Source organism: Macaca mulatta, chromosome 13 (genome assembly GCF_049350105.2).
Source record: "Macaca mulatta isolate MMU2019108-1 chromosome 13, T2T-MMU8v2.0, whole genome shotgun sequence".
NCBI classification, from domain to species: Eukaryota; Metazoa; Chordata; class Mammalia; order Primates; family Cercopithecidae; genus Macaca; species Macaca mulatta.
In genome coordinates, this window is record NC_133418.1 from 14,209,726 (window position 1) to 14,223,503 (window position 13,778).

Genomic DNA, 13,778 nt, shown 5'->3' on the forward strand with positions numbered 1-13,778 from the left:
TATCAAAGAGAGGCAAAGCCGTCCCAGATCTCATCACTGAAAGGCCATCAGCATTAGTATTTTGGTAGAAAACCAGCTAGATAAACAGTACAAGGATCAAAAAACTTTTGTTTATATAAATTTTTTTCCCAGTTAAATATATATTTTCCCAAATGGGATCACGTTATGAATATGCTTTTCTAATCTTTTTCACATAATATACTGTGCAAATTTATCACTCAATAGAGATTTGGATGTCAATGAATATTTAATAGCTAGGGAGAAATAAAAGAAGGCTCTCTATCTCAGGAAAAGGGGACACAGAAACATTCTTACTGAGTGACCTTGCAACTACACTCCCAATCTGTTTGACTGAAAAACATCCGTTTTAGTGAAAAACTAAATACAACTTAGTGCCCAGTATAGGTTATTAGCTAGTGGCCTGGAAAGAGAAACATACTGACACTGTTTAAAACAGTCATCCCTCCTGTTCATTTTCATCTCTATGTTCATTTCCTTCTACATATTTTTTAATGCTTCTATTTTTACTACAATAAACATGTATTACTTTTGTAATCCAGAAAAGCCTGTTTTCAAATATGCAATCGGGGAAGTGCATATCTGAATAACAAAAGCCTGTTCTAAATGATCATGTTTAATTATTTCACAGACCGCTTTGCCATGGATGGAAAAATTAAATATTTTTATCACAAACTCTGAATTAGTGGGCTTTTACAGTATATATGTATCTAACATTTGATTCCCTGCCGAACAACCGTGCACTTTCTGGACATCTGAAAGCAGGGGGCCTCGGGCATGAGGACCTGGGGCTCCTGCTTTTCACCGCGCCCATATGTCTGCCGTTCCCGCTCCACTGCTCACTGCCCAGGCAGGCCACCGACTCGGTCACAGCGAGACTGGGAAAGGAGTCACCTAATCACCTCAGTGTTCTGACACGGAAGCACAGGCCCAGTGGCTGTATTGGGTGCCAGTTATCACTACCAGCTGAAACAGTTCTTTTTTCAATTTATACCAACACCTTAGGCCGGCATGGGCTGGGAGTGGGAATCCAACAAACCCTTAGCTAACAAGGCTTACTTAGCACAGAATGTCTCCACCAGTATAGTGAGTTAAAGGGCATGAGGCGTGAGTCCCAGCGGCCCCCATCAGCCCTCTCAGTGGCTGGAGTGACACGGCTGCCACTTCAGCCCACAGCAGCCTTGTCAATTTCCCTAGGGTGTTCCACAAACCCGGGTAGGTTTTTACGTGTGCTGTGATATGAAAAAGGGTGGGAGGCACAGAAGCACACAGTTAACTTTTAGAAGCCAGAGTGCTTTATTAGTGCTAATTCTTCCCAGCAATACACTGTAATACTTCACAGGAGGCACTCAGTTACAAAGATATGAGCTAAGTCCAAGAATAAACCCTTTTCTCCACTGAACTAATGAGTATATTAAAAAGAGTGGGGGAGCAGAGATGCTGTTCTCAACAGAAAATAACTCAGAAGTACCCACTTGCATTTCATTGATAAGATGAGGAAAGAACCAAAGTGAATGGATGTGGCTTTATTCTAGGAAGAGACTGGGAAAACCTCAGCACATTTACAGTAACCCAATGTGCCTAGCAGGGGAAAAGCTCAATGGTTTAGGCAAAATTTGCAGCAAATCAAATGCTTTTATCTTTTTGACCTTCCCTTTCCACAAAACAACATTCCAGAACGTGGCCTCATTAGGATGAGCAGACATTAACTGGCCAACCCATAAACAGGCTTGCTTGCTGTGGCTTTTCTATTTGGGTCTGTAATGGTTCAGCAACAGAGGGCAGCCCTTCTACACAGGTGCAATAGCTGTGAGCGCAACAACACTTCTAAGAACGCGAGCTCTCAGGGCCGGTCTACACCAGTAAGACGAGCTACTCATGAAGCCGAAACTCCTTACATGAAATAGACAGGAACCCGAGGCTCACTCCAGTTAAGACCTGCTCTCCTCTGGGACGATGGTGTCTTCTGGAGTTTGCATGCCCATCTATCCCTTTCTAGGTAGCTTCAGGGAACCCTTGGCCTTCATACAAAGGTGACCCCCAATTAATCTGGATAGTCCACTTGCTGCTGAATCCTCATTCCCACTGGTCCTCACGGTGGGACCATGTGGGCAGGTGGGGGGAAAGTCGGTGGGTGCCGACACCACTGTTCATGGTGGCAGTTCAGTTGTCACCCACATTCATGGCTTGGAGAAAGGTATAGTTATTCTTCACCTCAGAGCTGAGGAGAGGTCCAGGGTCTGACCCAAAGCCACCTTCCTAAGAAGGGAAGAGCCAGGCTGAAAACCCAGGAAGGGCACAGCAGGCAACACTGTCTCATTTAAGGGAGAGCCTACCTCTGAAGGACCAAGAAGCAAACACATTCATGAACCCCTGACTCCCACACAATGTTCTGCCTGCGAGTGGTCAGGCCCTGCTGACACTGAGCTGGTGCCTTTGAGCATAGACAAGGCTGTCAGTCAGAAAGCTAACTGCTGACTCATCCCTAGGCACGGCTAGGTTTCACTTTATGCTCTGTGGTTCCATCCCCTGTGATGACCCATGAGTCATGGACAGCTCCAAGCATCAGGAAGGTCAAGACAACTCCTACAAGCCTAAGCTGCGCCAACATAGAACCAACGGAAACTCAGAGAGGATGGATGCTGAGGGCCCTGCACAGGGTGGAGGCTGGAATGTCTGGATGGCCTCATCTCATCCTGGGATTCATTATCCCGAGGAAGTCACTTCAGCTTCTAAGACTTAAGATCCTAATCTTTGAGATGAGGACAATAATATCCATTCTACCTACAACACAGGAGTTAAAACACTGAAACCGTTTTGAAAACTGCCATCATTACTATCTACCTCCAAGGGATGGTTCTCAACCCAGTAATTGCCCTTGACCTCGGTCCCCAATTTTCTGATGACACTAATTTACCTTGAAGTGACGGTGACCACGTGTGGAATAGCTCAGAAACACTGCCACCAGGACGCTAGGATTGTAAGGGACAGGCTGAGGCTCCCAAAGGCCCTTTGGAAACACCAGCTAGGTTGGAACAGTGTAAGCTGGCACCAAACGCCTCCTTGCCTCATTCGTAGCAGCTGAGAGAGGAGTGAGGGCTTGGGTATGCAGGTCCTGAGACATGGAGCCAACTAACAGCAGGCCCGAGAAGCAAGAGGTGATCCAAGAGGAATAATGAAGGTACAGGGTTCCTCCCTCCCCAGATATCTCCTAAGGACAGAAATGTTACCAGCAGGGATTACACGGTGTACAGAGCACCTCTGACATAAGTGATTTTATCTTAGAAAATGACTCCATTTCACATTTCAAAAGGCATCCAACCAACACGGTCTAGATGTTTGCGTAATCAACAGAGACAACTCCCAACCAGATTAAGGGCATAACCCTTTACTGTCGTCCTCACCAAAGGGCTCAAGGGCCATAATGAACAGGACTTCTACAACTCCAGATGGCCATCTTGACAGGCTCCATCTTGCTGTCACTCATGATCAGCACCCAGCATCTGCCGCCAAATCAAGGGCTCTTCCATGCAAGATGATGCTGTGCGTCCAGATAAGTCCAGGACCCTCTCCTTGTCCATGTCACTGTCCTTGGACTGGTTCATTAACCCCTTTTCCTCTCCCCTTATCTCTCAATGTTAAATGTTACTCTGTTTGATGTGGAATGTTTAATCTAAACATTTATATATTAAGTATACTACTAGGTATGGTTTGCAGTACTGACTGACCTGTGGAGTGGCTTGAGCCTGTGTGACCACAGCTCTGATTACCGAGTGCATGGAAAGTATTAAGAAGTCCCTCCTTGGAAACTGCATAGAGCACATGGATTTAATGATGGAAACAGTATGAATAAAAGCCTGACCTTGTGGAAAGACACAAATGTTCATGGACCTGGTTATGTCTGATCTTGTTTGCCCTGCTCACGACACACGGGTTCTCCCTCAAAATTTCTTTTAAAATGCAGACATTCAGTGGAGAGTACAACAGGTCCCCAGATAATATCATTTCATGATAACACTGATGAGAAACAAAATCACCTCCTGGCTGGGGCTACTGTCTGCATGCAGCTGGCACGTTCTCCTCTCCCCACGTCTGCGTGGGTTTTCTCCGGGTACTCTGGTTTCCTCTCACATTCCGAAGCTGTGTATGGCAGACAAGTGGGCTGTTCCAGTGGTCCCAGTGTGAGTGAGTATGCCCTGTGAGAGGGTGGCATCCTGTCCAGGGCAGGCTCCTGCCTGGAACCTGGGGCTGCTGCGACAGTCTCTGGCCACCTGAGACCCTGCAAATAATTATCTTGTTTTTATTTGTCTTTCTTAGGTGGATGGCTCACATTTATTTCAAATCCTTAATATCAGAAGTGTTTTAGTCTTTATTTAGAATTTTGGTGATGTTTTGTGACCAGAAATACGCCTGGGAACTTAACTCTTGTTTATAGCAACTAGCCTGTGCTACTGCTGATTTTGTTCTATGTCCTTCTGCTGAAAGTAGCAGTTTCCAAGAACCCACTGATGCTGTTAAGTGATGACTTTCTGTGCTATATCAAGCCACTGAACACTGTGACATGATCACTATATTCGCTGACGGAAGGTACTAGTAAGGTACTAGTGATAGAAGGTGGAAGAGAGCACTGCATAGTGGGAGCAGGTCCTGAAGGAGGTGCCTGAGCATATTCACCTGTAGGGAACAGGATGGAGAAATGCCAGGAAGTGCACCCAGGTACAGCAGCCCAGACTCTCTTTGACGCTTCCCTTGGAGAATTACGTGCACATCCCTAAAGCAACAGGGTCAGGCTGTGAGGGCTGAACCCCCTAACTCCCCTAGGGCCTGTCATGCATATATCTCGGGTTCTGCTCCCTACCTGTGGATAAGACTAAGGCCACTGCAGAACTGCAGAGCTCACTGTGCTGAAGCACGATTCTCAAAGGTGCTAAAAGGTTCAAGTTGACTCAAGGGGGTGGCTGAGGAAGGGGGTCTGGGAGGGGTGTGTCTGCAACTGCTTGGCCGTCTTCCTCAGCACTCCTGCTTCAGCATCAACAATCAGCTGACCTTCCTGGGGTTTGCTCTGCAGCAGGCCAGGAGGCGTGGATATCACTCTGCCAGTGTCCAGGTGGGACAGGTGGGATGCGGCCAGCAGGAACCCAATGAGTGAGTCACAGGGCCAGGAAGCCAAACTGCTATTGGGCAGATCTGGAGGACAGGACAGGCCCCCTGGGGTGCCAGTCCTACCCATGGAACACTGCACCTGGTTTGGCTGCTTATTTTTTTTTTTTTCAACTCAGGTAGAATATATATACCAACTCTTTGACTTTTTCAAAAGTACTTTGATGCCAGGAACTAACACAAAACCACACCTTCAGGGACATTAGACTAGGTGATTTCTGAGTTTGCTTTCTTTCCACGCTGCCATTTGCTGGTTTTATGAATCGTGGCCTGTTTTGCAGATCCAGCCCAGTGGGTGGGCCACAGACCTCAGAGTCAGACTCATGAGGGGGCGATGAACTCAAATGCACACTAAGCACTGACCGCAGCCTACGGGGGAGGCCCCCACATTTATCAAGCCACTGCGTCCAAATGCATGCAGAGGCGGCAATTTAATTCCTCCCTGGCAAGTTCAAACTATTCGGGAGAAGCTCTGCCCTTTGATCCCAACCTCCATCTCACTCCATCCCACGAAAAAATATTCCAGGGAGTTTCCCTTTTTCTAAGGGATGTGTGGTAGATTTTTCTGGAAAGTAAAATTCTATTTTGAATACATTAGGAAATTTCATTCATTAGAAGAAACTCAGAAGAGAATCCTTAGGAAAAGAGAAATTTTTCTATAAAAAAATTTTTCCTACCTCTATCTTGTTTATATTTTCAATCTTTACATATTATTCAGAGTAAGACATATCCACATACTATATAGCATCTTGACAATAAAATGACAATTTATACTTAAGAGGGGATATGTTATTATGTACAAGAAATTAATTAAAGTTGTTAAAATAATGAATTAAAAATATGCCAGACGTACTATTCCACCTGGTTCATCCTGCTTGATTTTTTCATTTGTCTCCAGACAGCATAAATCCTAACACGAAGTTTTAAATTTTCCCACCAAACTCTCTGAAAAGGTCATGTTTAGAACTATAAACCGACAAGGTCACAGTGCAGCTCCCGTTGCTGAATCTCCCAGCTGAGAGGTGCAGGGGTGACGCTAGCGCAGGCACGTGAACCACTCGTTCTGGGCACCGTCCCATGACTGTGTGAGCTGCAAAGGAGCCCTGGCACCTTTGGACTTGGAGCTGCATGGTCTCCTCTTGCTCACTCATGCTTCCTTACCTGCTTCAGCCTGCAGGGATAGCCAGGGAGTGTTGGGAGGAGCAGGCCCCACAGGTAGCCAGCTGAGGGTCCCGGCCCCACTGATGGGCTAGGGACCTGGAGACCAGTTTTGGAGCCCATCCTCCCATCTGTGAGAGGGGCTGACCCCTCCCACCTCAGAGGGGGCTGTGGGGAATTAACTGAGATTAAACGGACTGAGCTGTAACAGAGGCTGAGCATGCAGCAGGCACTCCAGGCCCCAGTTCCTGCTCTCTCGCAACACCCACAGCACGTGTGCAGAGCATCCTCAAACCATGTCACCTCCAGACAGGGGCACATCCGAAAGGCACAATGCCCTGCAGGCCACTGTGCTCAGAACACAGTCATACTCCCAGAAAATAACAATCACTTTGGAGTTGCTGCCCCCAAAGAGGTCCAGTGATTTGCCCCCGACCAGGCCATAGACAGCGTTCAGACCCAATGTGGCAAGAGGTGCTTGGACCCACCCTTGCTGCCAGCTGTCACAAAATCCTGAGTTAAAGAACCATCTCAACGTCTTCATCCGAGCATTTTATATCTCTCACAATCTTCACATAGTGGTGGTTGTTGTTTTTAATTTTCCCCCTTATGTTTGTCTCTAGCTGGGATTACGCATAGCAATTTCTCTTTTTTCTTGCTTAATCAGTATTTTCTTATTTTTCTATACCTGGCAAAATATCCTGCCATAGCAGGAGCTGAAACCTGTCTCAGCTGTGAGGTGTCTGCTCGAATGCACAGAGAGGAAAGGCACCATTTTCCTCCCTCCTCAGCACCCATTCAGACAAAAGTGGGAGTATTTGGGTACCAATCTTAGGGCCCAGAGGGGCTTGTGGTCTTGGACCCATGGCTCTTCCTACAAGGGAGCACAACATTTACAACATGAACAATGGGACGGAAGGTGGGAAGAACACACGGCACCTTCTTCACAGGCCTCCTGGAACTCAGGCAAGACCACAGTGACCCTCACAGGCTCACTGCTCTTGGTCCCGTCACTCCTTCCTCATCAGGAAACTACAAGCTCCTCCTGACTGCCTCACAGCCACCAGAACTGGACAGGGCCCCAGCACCCCTACGGTCAAGGGCATGGTCACTCCCTGACATAATGACCGCACAGTGGGAATGGGTAGGGTCCGTGGGGAAGGGTGGCAACATCACACCTGCTTCACACCTGCTTACATGCCCCCCTCAACGTACCACCAGAGGTGGGCCTTCCTTGGTGCCATTTCTCACCTGGGCAGACGCAAACCCTCAGCACATGTGCTAAGTAGAGTGTGAGCCCCAGTGAAACTACAGATCACTGACCTGTTGGCCAAGACCCCAAGTTCCACACTCTCCTTCCTAGAAAGTGCTGCACCTGTCTTCCGTGGGCCAATTCTCAAGCCTCCCGGTGCGACGGAAAGCAGCAAGTGTGGTTCCCACATGAAGAACCCACGGCACCCGTGTGAACTACACTGTGAACCTGGCCACAGAAGTGACTCTTGCAGCCATTCTGCAACTGTCTGTTGGGGACTCCAGGGTGGGAGGCCCACGCCTGGTAACTCCATAGAAGGCGTACCATGCCAAGCGAGTGACAGGGACACCCTCCCCACAGGGTTCACGTCAGGGATGTTACCTTGAGCAGGAGGAACCAGCTGACCACACGGGGTGCTTCTAACACGTACACTACTCAGAGATTTCAGGGCAACGCTGCCCATGCCATTAAGCTCCCGAGACCTATGTGAGCAGGAATGTAAATGCTGATGTTCCAGAGTTACTAGGTGCTACCTTCCTGAACCCCCAGGCACAGATGACAGGAACGGATCCAATGTTAGTATGTGTGTGAAATGCAGACCCTGGCTGGAGTCCAGGCCCCTAGAACTGTTACCTCGCGTACAGTCGGTGGTCAAGAAATGCTGCCTCTATTATTACCAAATACCATAATTATCTCAAGCATATACTTCAGGTAATACGTATACCCATAAAGTTATCAACTACATTAGCCAAATAACCATTTAATTAAAACTAAAAGCTCAATCAAAATGTCCCATTTGTCCACCAGCTTTACCTGTGTAAAAATTCACTAGGTAAGAAATACAATCATAGGACTGAAAGCAAAAGAAAACAGTTGCGAATCATGTCACTCCTGGAACATATTCTAAATAAAATGCAATTGCGTGCCCCTGACACTCTAGTCAGTACTCCTAAGTACCCGTGCACACAGAGTGGCCCTGAGTGTCTGGGAGATCATCTGAAACTTCTGAGTCCAGATATTCTGGGCCCCAGAATTATGAATGTACGTTCCTACTAAAACTGATCAGCATTTCGTAGAGGAAGTGGATAATGTAAGCCAACAGACTAAAGTAGCTTCAAAGGCAATTCGTTCTGCTTCTGGCCAAGAAATAAAGCAGTAAAGTTTAAATATCAACAATAGCATAAGGTTAATTTATGGATCTTTAATGCTGGCATTTCATTAAACACATGATGAGAAAGAGAGTCCTCGACATTCTCTCCCACCCGTCAGAGAGCCTACCTGGCTTTACATTGCCCTGTCCTCTGTGGTACCATGGGGAGGGAAGGCGATTAAACTCTCATCCGAGGTCAGGAGCAGGTGACCTGGCCCTTGGCACATGCTTGACTGGGGCTCTGCCGGGACCTGAGACAGATGGTCAGGAAAACTCCTGGATGCTGGCCACGCTGATAACACTTTCCCCTCCTATAGAGCACACAGCCAACAGTTCCCCAAGCTCACCTGCAGACTGGACCCTGGGCCTGACAGCACTGCTCCCAGAAACAGACACTGCATCTACCAACAGCAGCCTGTCCTGGACCAACGTTCCACAGCCATGTTGATTTACCTGCATGTCCCACCATACCAGAGGGCATTTTCATGAGGATGTGGAAGTTCAGACCCAAGTCCAAGGACACACTCAGTGAGAACATGAATGGAATATCCTGTGCCTGGGCCTCCACCTCTGCACAGTTGATTGGCTCCTGCACTGCCCTGATGTGGGCAAGGCAGGCTTCACACACCCTGTGTCAGAGATAAGAACTGAGAGAATGAAGGCTTAAATCTTAAGAGTCACACGGCAGTACGGCCAGTGTGGCAACCTCAGCATGTTGGTCTGTGAGCAATTTCTGCTATAACATGCGGGAGATCAAAGCTGTGGCCTAAAATATCCTTGGCAAAAGCACCTCAGCAGAACAATGACTAATGAAGAAAGCGTGAAATAACGTAAATATGTATCAATAACAATTCCTAAAGAGGTTCAAATTACAGCAATAATGCATCCATTTTTATACTTAATTAATAGAAAAGTAAAAAAAGAAGATCCATTGATTTGGAGGCTTCAGGAAAAGAGGCACTTCTTAGCTGCTGGTGAGCAAATGGCAATGAAGAAGCATTCTGTTCATAGTCATAAAACAGTATTCCAAACCCAAGAGTTCATCTCTAGGAAATCATTTTTAAAATAAGGAGATACAGGGAAAAAGCTGTTGATAATACTATTAATTTATAATACTGGGAAACTGAGCTTCCCAAACACCTATCCCCAGACAAAATCAGTCATGGCATTCATTCCTTTACAGCACTTTACATCTCAGATCAGGGTGCTCAGCACGCCTAAACCGCAAGCCCAGACCCTGGGGAAATACCTGCTTCATGTAGGCATAGCACATGGTCTCTGCGACACGTTTGCCTTCATCATAGCAGGCCCGAGGTCCTATTGGATTCACGTGGCCCCAGTAATCCTCACTTTGAGGGTGGACTTCAGGATCTACGATGGGAGAAAAGTGAGACTGTTTTCATCTTTCCTTTTTCCAGTTCATATCAATAATGCATATTTATGATGCAAAAGGGAACTTCGGAAAGACCCATTTAGAGATGGAGAGATGTATTAAAGAGGCCACCTCAGGTTTCCGGTCCATTCTCTAAGTTCCAGTAGGACACGATATTAAGCAATGACATTTTACTTACAGGGGAAAAAAAAAAGAAAAAGATCAGGTCTCCCAATTTTAAGTTTTCCCTCTCTTCCGTAAATTGTTCTTCACTTTTAGAGTGCTATGCAAATTACAATTAAATAGAATCTATGTGAAGAGATACATGGTTTTGTTTATATTTATAAAATCAATAACTGGAGCAAAACATGTATTTATTGAAAAAAATGAAAAACGCAGCATCTGTGGAACATGATGACTTTGACATGTGCCATCAGCAGAACACATTGGGACCTGTGACGAGACAACGTGGAGGCTCCTGTAGGGCAGGTGGAGGGATGGGGTGTTCCCTGGCAAATGGGAGCCTGTTCTTCTAGCCCTCATTTTACACTCCCAATTCCTGTTTCTCTAGCGTATAAATCAACCACGCTTTAAGACATACCAGGGGAAGAGATTATTGGAAGAAAACAAGTAACAAATTCTCTTATTCACACGAGTATATTTCTGGAATGTGAATATACATCTAATTTATTTAGTACACCTACAATTTTATACATACTTGAGTACAACTATGATATAAAACGTGTAAGTCTTTGCCATGAAATCTGGACAAAAAGATGCACTGTTATAAATTCCCATCTTGTTTATCTTACCCCTGAAGTCTGACTTGGGACTCAGTGGGCCTGAGCAGGTGCAGGGAGGCAAACAGACAGGTATCCTGCCACATTTCTGCTCAGTGGATCCCTCTGGGTCAGCACAGCCTCCACGGCAATGCAGAAGTGTGCTGCAAAGAAAGGTCTATGTATCTGCTGCTGTGGTTTAAAACTCCCTTTCGAAGGGCAAACTTCTCACTGCTCAGTGGGAGAAAAGTTCTAAGGAAACGACTTCCTGAGAGAAGGGAATCATTGACTTAAATTCACAGAATGGACCAGATGATTGATTTCAGACCTTTTTCCGGGGCTCTTTGACAAGAGCTGGGCAAGCTACACTCCAAAAGAGATGGTCATAAATTGGACAAAGGACAAGAAAGAAAAGGCTGGGTACGCCCATCTGTCCCTGGACAGGCACCGACTGGACTGAAATGCTCAGGACGGCAAGCTTCTAAATAAGTCTCCTCACAAAATCACCGTGGAAAAAAAACAGGGAAAACTTACATTGTTAACACGAAAGTAAAGATCCAGAGCCAAAAATAATTTCCAATCATCTCCCCTTTCCAGCATTCTGTGAGGCTAAGGCACTAAGCAAACGCTCCACAAAAGTTGACTTTGGTTGTTCAAGGTCAGAGGAGAGCACTTGGTGACTTCCACAAATTACACTCTCAGTTATTTAGGAAGCCTGAGGAACACAGGCTCCTGTCAGACACGCGGATAATAAATGAGACAAGTGGGGGAGGCAGGGTGGCTGTGGGAAACATGTCACTGTGCTCCTCTGGACAGACACCACATCCCACAGGTAGGGAGGGGCACGCTCTGCTCTTTTATTAGTAACTGCTGAGGACTTCAAAAACGTAGACGATGAACTACCTTTTCATAGAGATTACAAAGAATACCACTGCATTGAGAAGAATTTCTCTGTTGCTATGTTTTTTCATTCAGTTTCCTTACTCAAAAAAAAAAAGTTTCTTCTGATTTTGCCCTCTTACTTCCTTCTCTTGTCCACAGTAAGAATGTAAAATAGAAAAATTGCATCATACCAGGACCTGGCTTCCGCTGCATCAGCGAAGCAGTTCTCCTAAACCCTGCACACTCAGCTGGTTTGGGGCTGAAGAGAAATCAATACGAATTGGAAATATAGCCCCTGGTCCCCACTCCTCAACTCCTTCCCAGGCAGTGAAGGAGAGGGAGGCTGTAGCTTGGTAAAACAAACTCATGGGTGTTCTGACACTACCTGCTTAAGGTTCTTCCAGAACTCGTTATACAACACGGGAGGCAGTAAGCGCATGTCTCTTCTCCCAGGAAGCCTTAAAGGCCAGCCCGTGAGCTCTTGGGAGGTCAGGCATGCAGCACGCATGACTCACATAGAAGAACGACATGTGCAGCCAAACAGGTAAAAAGATAGTGTGATTTCTGGGGTGTTTTCAGAGCAGAATGGCAGAAACACTTCCGTGGAATCATAAATGGTGGGTCTTTATTGGCCAGGTGACAGGGTGCAGTGCTCCAATGATGTGTGATCCAATGAGAGGTTGTCCCACTGGGCAGAGGAGCTTGGCAACCGGGGAGGCTGACAGGTAGCCTCTTGTGCACAGGAGGAGCATGGGCGGGCTGAGTCTCCTCAGAAAAGAACCCTGGACTCTTCCGAGACAGGATGAAAATAGACCAAGGGCTGGAGTGAGCGTACCCTGAGAGAGCCCCCTACTCACCTCCATACACCTCCGATGTGGAGGCCAGGAGCAGACGGGCGCCGACTCGTTTTGCCAGCCCTATAGAAAGCAAAGACATGATAAAAGAGACTCGATTTACATGTGCGGGCACATTTTTTGCTGGCCAATTTAAGCAATGTTTTAGTATTAAAGACATTTAATTATCTATTCAATTATCTACTCTTACTGCATCTGCTTTGGCACCAAAATAAACAAAACAAATGCAGTAAGAAAAACATAAATGGATTCTCAGAAGGCCAGTATTTTGTTGAATATTGTCATAAGCAGGGCCAAATGCAGAATCCGTTAGTTTGATAAAGTGTGATTTCAGGAGTTTCCTGAGGCACTCCTCTGCCCCCAAATATTACCCCATATTGTACTGGGTAACTTTCCCTTGGTTGGCAGAAGGCAAGGCCCTTCTCTCCTTAACTTCCACAATGGTCCACCTGCCACTTCCTGAACATGTCCTGGGCTCTCCCAACTGCCCATGCCACCCTGTCTGGATAACTGTCCACACATTCTTCTTCCTCCTTTGCGGTTCAGCTTACACAGCACCTTCTCCAAAGCAACTGTCACATTCCTCAGTCCTGCTTTGAACCCCTTCCCTGGACTGACCACTCACATGTAACTGACTAGAACATCATTATCTACGGTAGGCAAGTAAGTATGGAAAGTCTTCCAAACTCGTTCACAGAGTCCCAGTGTACAGAGGTTCGTTACAGGCTCCAAGAACCCCCCTGACCTTCATTAACCCTGTACTTAAGACAGGGGACATACCCCATCCCCAATCGCCACTACACTAGACGGGGGCTGTGTGGACACCCCTCAGCTCTGTCCCCCACACAGAGCAGGGGCCAACACATGCCCACAAAGCACTGCTAGGAGGGTGAGACAAGCTAGGCACATGCAGCCTATGTGCGCTTCTGGGCGAGGCTGGTGGGGGTGGAAGGATTCTAGCGTGCGGGAACCAGAGGTATTAGCGTGTCCAACAATGTAGTAGCTTCAAAATGAAGGACCCTGAGATCTTTTTCTTCCTGATTAAATTTTTTATTTTGAGATATTTGTACATTCAAATTCAATTGTACAAAGCAATATAGGGACCTTATGTATCTTTTACCCAGATTCCTCCAATGCTAAAACTTGCAAACTA

General features: G+C 46.6%; 1 protein-coding gene across 28 annotated transcripts in view; it reads right to left on the minus strand.

Moving 5' to 3' along the window:
* Positions 1-13,778, minus strand: part of UXS1 (UDP-glucuronate decarboxylase 1) — a 115,277-nt gene that overhangs the window by 40,561 nt on the left and 60,938 nt on the right. For all 28 annotated transcript variants that reach the window (XR_013403133.1, XR_013403126.1, XR_013403129.1 and 25 more), the window contains 2 exons: positions 12,629-12,688; positions 9,988-10,109 (listed from right to left, as the gene is read on the minus strand). Coding sequence is in view for 12 of the 28 variants with exons in the window: in XM_077960239.1 (XP_077816365.1) it covers positions 9,988-10,109; positions 12,629-12,688 (182 nt within the window). In the remaining 16 variants the exon portion in view is untranslated. The remainder of the gene's footprint in view (positions 1-9,987; positions 10,110-12,628; positions 12,689-13,778) is intronic.